General features: G+C 32.9%; 1 protein-coding gene across 1 annotated transcript; it reads left to right on the top strand.

Annotated features, from left to right (window-relative positions):
* Positions 1–2,825: 2,825 nt before the first annotated feature.
* Positions 2,826–8,540, top strand: LOC103943930 (NAC domain-containing protein 75). Its single transcript, XM_009354305.3, is given in 7 exon segments — positions 2,826–3,826; positions 4,065–4,242; positions 4,512–5,116; positions 5,655–5,794; positions 5,796–6,012; positions 6,847–6,984; positions 7,727–8,540. Coding segments are annotated over 7 exon segments (1,491 nt in total). The 5' UTR covers positions 2,826–3,703; the 3' UTR covers positions 7,817–8,540.
* The last annotated feature ends 3,297 nt before the right edge of the window (positions 8,541–11,837 follow it).

The raw sequence follows: 11,837 nt of genomic DNA, 5'->3' as shown, positions 1-11,837 counted from the left end.
ATGAACTATATGTGTAGTGTATTTTGTTTGGTTACAAAATGGTCAAACGTTTAAGATCATTCGAACTTTGGCCTCGAGTGCGGAGGTAAATGTTTACCGACACTACAACTTTGAGGAAATCTTTAGTAAATTGACTAAACTCTTTTCAACTCAAATTTCTTCACAATACTCTTCAAACAAATTAGTTTTCCGTGAGTCAAGTTTAGTTTTCCAAACAATGGATGCTCACAAGGGAGAGAAAGTGACTCTAGAAAAACCCTTCCAATGTACTACATTTTTTAAGTAATGTGAGTTTTACTTTAAAGAAACAATCAAAGCTTTCCAAACTTTGGCTAGCGATGTTGGAGAGCATTATGAAAGTGGCTAGTTATAAACAACGTACATTTACATCATTTCAAGTCGAAACGGATTATTTTTTAACCAGTATAGTTGGAGGTGCTCTTACTCATCTACGATTTCACGAACCATATTCAATTGTAAATATGTATGTGTGTTAGCATGCAGCATGCCTATCAAGCATTTTCAAGAAAAAATGTCCACATTTGAAAAGGCAGGTGCTTGAATACGGGTAACCGTATTAAGCATTTTCCTTTCGGTCCCGGACATCACGACTTTCTAACCAAGTCCTTGTCCTTCCCGATAATCTTGTCTTGAATTTTGCTCAGGAAACTTTTTCAGAGGGTTTTATGAATATAAAATACAAATTGCAAGGTTTATATTATATTCAAGAATTTAATTCTTGGGTTGAATCTTAATTTATATATTCTTTGACATGTACCAAGTATTATTCTACCTACTTGTAGCAAATATTCTCATACATGTCTTTACTTATATAATTCATAAAGAGGGAGTATTTTCCTCGTAAAGATGTGCCCAAATAATGCAGAGCTTTGAAAGTTCTTGGAATATTTCATATGCAAATCATGCCATATAAATTTGAATTGTCCCTTATTAGTAAATATTCCTTGCCTCAATTTTTCCTCTTGCTGAAAAGACATAGCAGTTTCCAGTTTTAAAATACAAAAAAATTTGTAGATGGACATGCCACATATACTGAAGAAATTTTTTAGTGTAACTGTGCAGTTACCTATATATTCACCTCATACGTTAATTATTATAACTCAAGTTTAGATCCTAAGTTTATGAAATTTAACTGTGTCGTTTTTATCCGTTGGTACTACGTGGTAGTGATCGTTACATTAAAGAATTTTTCCATACGAAGTATCAATAAAGCATAAAAAAAGTGTTTATATAAGCTGTTTTTATTGAATAATACAATAGGACAATCTAATTCTTTCATTCCCTAGGGACAAAAAGGGACCAATCCAAGGTTTTCAACAAGTTGAATTCATGATTTTTGTCTCGTATTTCTGTTATATATTCCCCAGAATCAATGATATCTGATCTTTTCATTAAGAAAATTACGATTTAAGCCCAAAATGGAATAAAAATAAGTTAACTTAAGGATTTCTATTTTTAATTAAAGAACAAAGAAAAAGCAAAAAAAAAAAAAAGACAAAGGGGGAGGTATCAGACAAATAAGCAATCATGGACATGTATCTGTTGTGTAAACAGCATGTTGGACCATCCATCATTTTATTTTTGACTGCTTGAATGAATGAATGAATGTTATAAACGTGAAGGGCTCACCATCATCTGATGCATATCAAGACACTTTCGATAGCACAAGATTTTCCCAGGCCACAAGGATCAAAGTCCCACCCTTTGGGGACCCCACTTCTTTCAAATGTAGGAGGAGGCTAACATACTTTGTATGAGTGTGCAGTACCCGAGACATCCTCCTCTAAATACAAATAACACAAGCCAGAAACAAAGGCCATAGAAAAATATATTTTGCAGGCAAAAAACCATGATTTCTTTTCGGATGAGGTAATTTATTTACTCGGTGGGTGCTTCTACCTGAAGTTTCCTCTAGATTTTATTTATTTATTTCTTTTTATAATATGTTTTTTTGCATAAGTTGTAATTAAAAGGGGTGGTGGTGGTCCATTAAGTATACTGCTTATTTGCCTTGCACATCAAGCAACCTTCTAATGCCTCTCTCTCTCTCTCTCTCTCTCTCTCTCTGCAACATTCATGGCCAAAGCATCATGATCAGCACTCCAGCTCAATACCCATGTGAGCACCAATCATCTTTTTTTTCTCTACAATATATCTTTTGAACAATTTTTTGGCTTTATTATATATGCCTCATAACTAAAACTTTTGTAGGAAAATAAAAAAATAGTGGGACTGTAAAATTCCTGATTTCGTCTCTATCACTCAAAGTTTCTGCTGCCACGTATATATATATATATATACAAGTATATCTATCTTTGTTTTTTTTTCTTTCTTTTTTGTCATGAATTTAAATACGTTTGTTGACATCCACCTATTACCAAAAATACCAAACCATTGTTTTATAAGTATAAACATATGTATATATTATAAGTTTCTTGTTTAAAACCTTATACGTACTACTCAAAGCTAGACTAAAAAAATGAGGAGGGTTTAAAATCAGGACGTAATGAGATGGTAAAAAATTGCTCTAATTATCAAAACACTCTACCAATTGCTACTTAATTATACATTCAATATATATATATATATATATATATATATCTTTGTTTTTTTCTTTTTATTTTGTCCGCCTTTTACCATGAAAATACCAACCATTATTATATACATATAGACACATATATATTAGGGCTCCTATATACTATAATATTATACGTATAAATCAATTTTTTCAATAAATATATATAAATATTGCAAAGATGGGTTCATCTGCTTTTGTATTTGTGCCTTAGTAACAGCTGTGAAGGCTGTTTCTTGCCTTTTGCTTTTGTAGTCAAGGCTCTCTAGCTTTCTTTAGAGCAAAACCAACTTGGTTTTCTTTCTCTCTTTCTATCCTCTTCTCGTATCTCTCTCTCTCTCTCTCTCTCTCTCTCTCTCTCTCTCTCTCAAACCGCCTTGCAAATAAGGCTTTAAGGGCTTAAAGGTGGTATGTAGTTAGGGGTTTGAGGACAACTTTTCCTTTTTTTTCTCACTGCCCCTTCAGTTAAAGTAGAGAGGGAAACTCTCATCTCTCTCTCTCTGGTGTTTTCCATGGTTAAAGCAGGTTTATAGCTCAATCTCTCACTGTGACAGTTTCTTTCCTTTTCTCTCCCTAGCTTACCTCAGATCCCTCTTCTCTCCTCCTCACTGATTTTCCTCAATCAAAATATCTGTATTTCTGTCTTGGGTTTCATATATCTCACTTGGGTTCTGCAAAAATCCCACCTTTTCATATTAATTGGATTCGGCAAAGGGAGAAAACTTTACAAGCTTTCAAAACTTGTTTACGATATTTTGCTTCCTTTCTTCATTAGCTTGATGAAGCTGTTCTTCTTGCTTGATATTTAGTTCGTATTTCGATCCTCAATCAAATTCCCAGAATCAATCCAGCAAATATATATATATATATATATATATATATTATATCAAATATATGTTTTTCATTACTCTTTTTTAAGAGTACCCTTTTGTGCATACAGTTCATCAGCAGATCTCAATCAAATTTGTGTATGATTTGTGTATAGAGAGAAAGCGGCTGGGATATGAGCAGCAGGCGTTTTTACAAGGATGACGAAAATTTCACAGAAGACGGTATGTTGATGAGTTTGAGAGAAAGAAGAAGATAGCATTTCATTTGAAAAGAGCAATGAGTAAGAGTAATTTGGGGTCCATCAGAAGTTCTGATCTCATTGATGCAAAGCTTGAAGAGCATCAGATGTGCGGATCCAAGCAGTGTCCCGGTTGTGGACACAAGCTCGAAGGAAAGCCGGTACGAGTAAATCATATTAATCCAACAATTAATATTCTTAGCTTGGCATATGAAGAATTATGGTTCTTGCATAATATTGTTTGATAGTAATTATTTTGAATATGAAGTAAAATTTTATGCTAATATAAAAAGGGTCCATCTTTATCTTTTACTTTAATTTGTTTGTTCTCTTTTTATGGGTGCTTTAATTCAATATTTTTAGTTGAAATAAAATTAAATGGAGCTAATTTGCTTGCAGGACTGGTTAGGTCTACCAGCAGGAGTGAAATTTGATCCAACAGACCAAGAACTAATTGAACACCTTGAAGCAAAGGTAGAAGCCAAAGACTCCAAATCTCACCCTTTGATTGATGAATTCATCCCTACAATTGAAGGAGAAGATGGGATTTGTTACACCCATCCTGAAAAACTTCCAGGTAAAAATATTTGAATATTAGTCTCTATCTCTCTCTCTCTCTCTCTCTCTCTCTCTCTCTCTCTCTCTCTCTCTCTCAAATTAGTGAAGTTGAAATAGTATGATTGGCAATTTGCAGTTAGTTTGTTGCTTACCATACACTACTTCAGCTGGTTATGACTTAATTGAAAGAAGCTAAATATTGTATCACATTTTGTCACACCTAAGTCAACCTAACCTTTTGATTTGGCAACAATATTAATTTCTTGTTCACATTATTTCTTGCAATAGGAGTCACAAGAGATGGGTTGAGCAGGCACTTCTTCCATAGGCCATCAAAAGCCTACACAACTGGGACAAGAAAGAGAAGAAAAATCCAAACAGAATGTGACTTGCAAGGAGGGGAAACAAGGTGGCACAAGACAGGCAAGACCAGGCCAGTCATGGTGAACGGAAAACAAAAAGGTTGCAAGAAAATTCTAGTCCTCTACACCAACTTTGGGAAAAACCGAAAACCTGAAAAAACGAATTGGGTGATGCACCAATACCATCTTGGGCAGCATGAGGAGGAGAAAGAAGGAGAACTTGTGGTGTCAAAGATATTCTATCAGACTCAGCCAAGGCAATGCAACTGGTCTGATAGAGCTAGTGCAACAACTGGAGAAGGAAGCAGTGATATTATGGCTACTAATAGCAGAAGAGATAGTGGGAGTGGGAGTTGTTCTTCTAAGGAAATATTACCTTCTCATCCTCATAGAGATCATGATCAAATGGCGGCAACAGCAGTAGCTGCGGTTGCTGCTGCTGCTCCAATTTCAAGCTACAGTGGCATTGACATTCATCAGTTGAAATCAGACCACTTCAGCTTTGGCCCCTTCAGAAAAAGCTTTGATGAGGTAATTAACAATTATAATTACATCAATTAGATAAATGCTTTCTGCATCTTCAACTTCAAAACAATTAAATTAAAATTTAATAAGATAAATTTTATTAACTAATGTTTGTATTTACACATCACGTTTCACATTTTGTCGTCTAAAACCGTGATAAGACTAGCTTATTCATTATTAAATTAAACACTTAAAACAAATTTTTCATATATGCATCTAAATACTTTCCAAAAATTTAATTAGCCATATGTGGTAATAATAAAAATGTTTTCTATATGCTGTCATTTTCTTCATAACCCATTGCTTGCAATTGCGGCATTACAAATTTCATGGACCACTCTTGATTTCATTTCTCAGCTAATAAAACTAGTTTACATACCAAAATGGTCCAGACTGAAATCAAATTTCAAGCTGCTCGACTAATAAACACACACAGAAATAAATAAAACAAAGAAAAGATTAATAAGAAAATGAAGTGAATAAAATGTGGTTGATATAAAAAAGACATGGTAGCGGATTTGTTCATGGGGGTATCCATTTGCAGGTGGGGATAGGAGGAGAGGCGTCGACGGCAAGGGAAAGACCAGAAACTGGCACGTGCGAAGAGATACAAGAGCAGCACCAGAGATCAGTAGCAGTACAGCGTCATCATCACCATCATCATCATATGGGCCATGAACTAGTACCCTGATCATCAGCAGCAGCATCAACATGAACATCAACAACAGCAGCAGCAGCAACTGCACCATCATCAACAAATTGCAACAGCTACAGCTTTCCACATCAATCGCCCTTCACATCCCATTTCCACCATCATCTCTCCATCTCCTCTCCACCACACCTCCATCATTCTTGATCAGGACTCCTACTCCCGGTTGATACTTCAAAACGAAAATTTCCAGGTAATATTCCATCAAACCCCATATCTTCGTACTATCACAAGTAACCCAAGCTAGCTAGCATATATAAGTATACATAATGAAGCAATATATTTGACATACTATAAAAATTGAACTAATCACTTTTTCACCCTACTCCACTATCACTTGAATTGGAGCTCATCACCAGTAATCAGCTGGTGTATTTATTCTAGTTGGTTTAGTTTTACATTTGTTCATTTGTTAGTGGTCACATGTTATAATTACTTGGTGCATACACTTGTGTTCACTCTGTGTGCGTAGTTCCTTATCTACTCACTTGTGACCGTATTTTATAGTATAAATTTTATAAATGAAACTGTTTATTCTTTAGTATCATTATATGAAGATTATCTCTGTAAAAGATCAACCAAGTTGGAAATCACTTAGTTATTCATTTAAATAAGATAAATAGATCACGAGAATATTACTTGTTATCAAAACCGTTAGATACAAATATTGTCATCAATTTACAATATGCCGCCAAACTTTCATTGAAAATATATTCCTCAACCAAACAAAGAAAGGAAGGAGGAAGTAAAAAACTGAGTCAATTACTCGAACTGAGTTGCACCTGCGAAGCCCGTTATCACATGACCAAACCCTAGCGTCTATGCCATGTTGTACTGTACATGTGGCAAACCAATCTCTGGTGTAGCTTTTAGTGTTTGCTAAATTGCAGACAATGAAACTGTCTTTTCACTTTTTAATCCTTGAAGACAATATCATTAAGATGTGCACTTGTTTATTTATTTAATTTATATGTTTTTGGTTTGTTTGTCGTCAATTTATATATTGCATTTATCTATCAATAAACAGGCACAGCAACAACAACAGCAGCATCAACAGCAGCAACACCACAACCAACAACAGCATCATAAAATGGGAGATAGGTCTGCATCTGGTTTGGAGGAACTAATAATGGGCTGCACTTCCAGCAGTAGTAATATCAAAGAAGTGAGTACATATATCAACTTTTTTACTCTGAATTTCATGACCTTTGTTTTGTCATAATACAAACTAATTACAAGATAAAAAGAAGGAAAAAGTAAGCAAAGGATCATTAGAAAGAACCAAAAGCAACAAAGACCAATTTATTTATTACTATTAATTTAAATTAAAGATAGAGAGAAGCCAATGCCTTTTTGCCCTTTTCTCTTTATCTTTTTTTTTTTTTTGGCCTTATCATTTACAAGTTTTGGAGGTTTTATAATCCTCCCCCAAAAGAAAAAAGGACGGTAGACACTTAGCATATCTAGACTCTAAGGGCTATGCAGAATATAATCTTTTTTGCCACCTGACTGTAAAGCCGTCATTATGTTGAATAATTTCAAACCGAAATTCAAAACACAAAACCTTCATTACCCACCATTTTATTCTTAAATGAGGTAGTAAAAAACATAATAGGATCAAACCCTAACAACATATAAAGAATATATTTATTAAATTATATAGTGAGAGACCAATGTACATTGTGAAAACGACCGGCTTTCAATTGAACTCAAGTAGAAACTCTCTTTTTCACTTTTAGAAAACAAAGGTAGTGATAGCCATGGACTCTGGTTCTCTGCTACTTGTAATTATAATTTTACAGGAAATTATTTGTTGCAAAATTATCAGAAAATTAACTTTTTAGAAACCCTAATTAGTTCTAATTATTAATCTAAACGTGGCAAGCTTGCAATTAATTTTGTTGCAGGAGTCATCCATGCCAAACCCTCAAGAGGCAGAGTGGATGAAGTACTCTTCCTTCTGGCCTGACCCTGACAACCCAGATCATCATGGGTAAAAGAGCACACAAAAAAGAAATATATTAATAGAGAGAGAATAATAAACTCACCGTCATCGATCACAGTCACAGTCACAGACAACATCATTGTCATCAATCATCATTTGTTTCCCACCACCATCCCTCGTGAAGTTGCTTTCGAACGTGAGAAGCAAAGAAGTTATAACCATCCATGGTTTGGTTTGGTCACCAACTTTTTTCTTTCTTCTCTCTCTCGGCTTTCAACTGAACTAACTGAGCAAACGGTCCAATGTTGGAAAGGAAAGATAGGAGAGGAGAAAGGAAAAAAGGGGGGAAAAGTAAAAGAAAAGAAAAGAAAGAAATGAAGGAAAGGCTGCATGCTGATCTCTCTTCTGACAAAATAGAAGGAGAAACCGAAGACCCAAAGCAAATCCATTGCTATTCTCTTCGTGCATGAAAATCATCACCATTATCATTGCACAATATCAACTTTATGGGCTATATCTTATTATTATTTTATTTTATTTTTTAAATGTTTGTATAATGTTTCTTTTTTCTTGTTCTTTTACAGAAAAAAAATACCAAAGAGTTTGCGCCAACTAATGCAACATATACTTTGTTAATTGTGCTCTAGCTTTGGTCAGTGGCTTTGTTAGTAAAATATCAATAGGGTTTCACATTTTTTCTCTTCATAGAAATGTAAATGTGTTATTATATTAAGACAAAACAGTATCTTTTTTCATAGTGCTTTGCTTTTTGTCCACTTCTTTCAAGTTTCAATGTTATTGGAAAATAAATCCATAGAAACCAAAAAGAAAAAGGAGAAGAAAATTAAGGAAAGTATAACACATAAGGAACTAATTCTTAATGATGTCATGAGATATATTTGCAATTGTTTTACTCATATGGTATATGGATAACTTTAAGATATATCTGGGACTAATTTGATAACCATTTTTATTTTTTATTTTTCAGTTTTTAGTTTCACATTTTTTTTTAAATGGTTATCATATGATTCTTTAATTTTAATTTTTTTTTTTTTTATGTTTTCCATTTTCTTTTGTAATGTATATACGCATATATCTTAAATATTTGCTAGTAAAGATCAAATTATCTGGATGGCTTCCAATTATCAACAAATGCGAAGAGATTTCTGGCTCATATACTATTGTCTTGAGTGCTTGCATTGCTCTAGAATCCAGATGTTTTCCCATTATGAAAAGGAAGTTTGCTTTCTATTTTTGTTAGGACAGAAACTTTACACTGTCATGCCACCAATTATGTGGCTCCCTACTTAACTCTTAAAATTAATTAGGATAATTACATTTTATGTCACTTCTTAATAAGTGATCCAAATGGAATATATACACATCTTAGTGGAAGTTGCACCCTAATTGGTCTTCTTTTATGAAAACAATGATATCACTATTGGTGGATTTCGAAGTCGAAGTGCATGCATGGTTTTTATGCTTTCTCTTAAAGGCCGTACCATAAGTGGTTTTCCAATATTTGAACTGCTTAGCCACTAAAAAGGAAGTGAAGTGGGGTTCAGCTAAAATATAATTTTTTATTAGAAATTAATTTGGAATCTTAGCTAGTTAATATATAGTAACAATGAGTTCACAATTTTAGTCCGTCTCTCCGTTGTTTAATTAATTTGTTACTTGAGGGCTTTCTTTGTTGCTTTATTCTATTCCATATTCGATCTTTTTCAGCAGTATTATAGAGTAAAGATATGTTTCTCCCTCTCTAATTAGCTAGAGAGAGAGAGAGAGAGAGAGAGAGAGAGAGAGAGAGAGAGTAACGTGCATGCGATCTTTATTTTCATGGGACGTGCATGAAAATTGAAATAAAGGTTAAAACAACGTGGAGGATAATTAAGCAGCTTCATGGTAGTTTCTGAAGGGAATAAAGAGGAACCAAGAATTAAAAGACAAGAATAAACTTTAGTACTTGCAAAATGACCAACATCTCCTGATCAAGCCCTTATTCCCAATTACCCTGATTATACAAATACAATGGCTCTGAAATATGGATAATACTTGTACTGTTTTGGGTACCTACTTGTTTCCCTCACTTACAAGTTGTAATTAAAGAATCTTTACCGTCCGAATATCACAATTGAAACCAATCATTCTCTTTATCATCGTTTAATTTGAAGATCATTTAGTCATCCATATGTATCAAATCAATCAACGGTTTTGATAACAAGTAGCATCCTCACGAAGAACCTTCCAATTTTTTTATGCATTCTCTTTGTCATCATCTAAAGATCATATTTGCAAAATAGTATTCAATTTGGAGATTGTTTAGTCATCCCTATGTGTCAAACTAATCAACAGTTTTGATAACAAGTAGCATCCTCATGAAAAACCGTCTATTTTTTTATGCATATGAATGTGGCTAAAAGATCTCCAAATTGAATAATTTTTTACATATTTGATATTTAGATGATGGTAAAGTAAATGAACAATTTGGATTATGATCAATATTCATACAATAAAAATTCGTTAATTGTAAGAGAAAGAGGGGAGAGGGGACAAGTAGGTTCCCATAGGGGAAAACAAAAACATTATCTCTGAAATATATGTATTTTTTAATTTTATATAAAATACATTTATGAACTTGTAAATTGGCATATCCACTGGCACATATTTATCGTATGCAAACTAAAAATACCCGACGGCATATATATTCATACGAATATTGTCCCAATCTAGCTAATACAATTTATATAGGGTGACTTTGGATGCGGCCCCTATTTATCAACGTTCTTTGATTGAAACCTTGTTGGTTTTTTATTTTTTATTGAATTCCCTGAAATTAATGCAATAATGCATTTCTATGTAGGTTATTATAATTTTTAAATTAAAATTTGATATTTGTTGTTATTTATATTAATGAGATTTTAAATAGAATCCATAATTTGTTGAAAATATTAAAAGAAATTATACTTAAATAAAACCCATGATTTGTCATTACTTATATTAATGACATTTTACCTACAAAAAATTGGTAATTTTTCTACTATGCATTTTACATACAAAAAGTTGGTACATTTTATACAAAAAAAAATATGGTGATACGTTTTATATAATGGTTACATTTCGTATATAAAAAAAAATAAAAAAAACAATGGGTACATTTTACACAAAAGAGATGATACTTACAAAAAAAAAAAGTTCGGTACATTTTACATATAACAAAATGACACATTTTTAAAGACAAATGGGTACTTATTAATAAATTATGGATACAAATAAAAGGTCAAAAAAAACAATATGAGTACAAATAAAAGTTTGAAAAATATGGACACAAAAAGAAATTAATATATGGTTACAAACTAAAACTGAATAGAAAATTGGCACAATTTAAAAAAAGGGTTGCAAATTAAAATGGGTACAGACTAAAATTAAAAATATATGACACAAAATTTAGCCATAAATATAAATATACCAAATGTAACGTTTCTAACACTAAATGAATAATTTAAAAATAAAATTTAATTATCTTGCTATGTAAAATATTTTATTATTGAAATAATTAATGATGTTTGTTAAAACCAAGGGACCTTGATTAAAATTTGAAAATGAATAAGGTTTCAATCAATGGAGTTGAAAAAACAGGGATGAGAACCTAATTTCTTCATTTATATATGGAAACTTAGTTTATGTGCGCGGTACTATATTTATTTGCTATTGTATCAGAATAACATCGAGGGGTTTATGAGTTGTAGCTGGAGATTCAACACTGTTTATGAGTTTAGTACGTACAGGTAGGGTTAGCACATAGCGGTAGCAAGTATATATATTGAGATTTGTTGGTGTCTAGAGATTTGGTCCCATAAAGAAGTTGCAGGAAGAATTGTGGGTGGTGGGTAGTGCAAGGACGAATATCACAACATGGCCAAACTCACCCTTTTTGGGATATATTCTTCCACAACGTCCCACCACCCTCTTTTTATTTGCTTTTCATTTTTCATATAAAACACACACACACACACATATATGGTCCACTACTGCTTCTGCTTCTGCTTATTCTAGGCTCATATACATATCAT

This window comes from the organism of the source record quoted next, unplaced genomic scaffold (genome assembly GCF_019419815.1).
Source record: "Pyrus x bretschneideri cultivar Hongxiangsu unplaced genomic scaffold, Pyrus_bretschneideri_v1 Contig1, whole genome shotgun sequence".
Lineage (NCBI taxonomy): Eukaryota > Viridiplantae > Streptophyta > Magnoliopsida > Rosales > Rosaceae > Pyrus > Pyrus x bretschneideri.
Note: the sequence above shows the minus strand (reverse complement) of the source record. Positions and strands in the feature narration are given on the sequence as shown.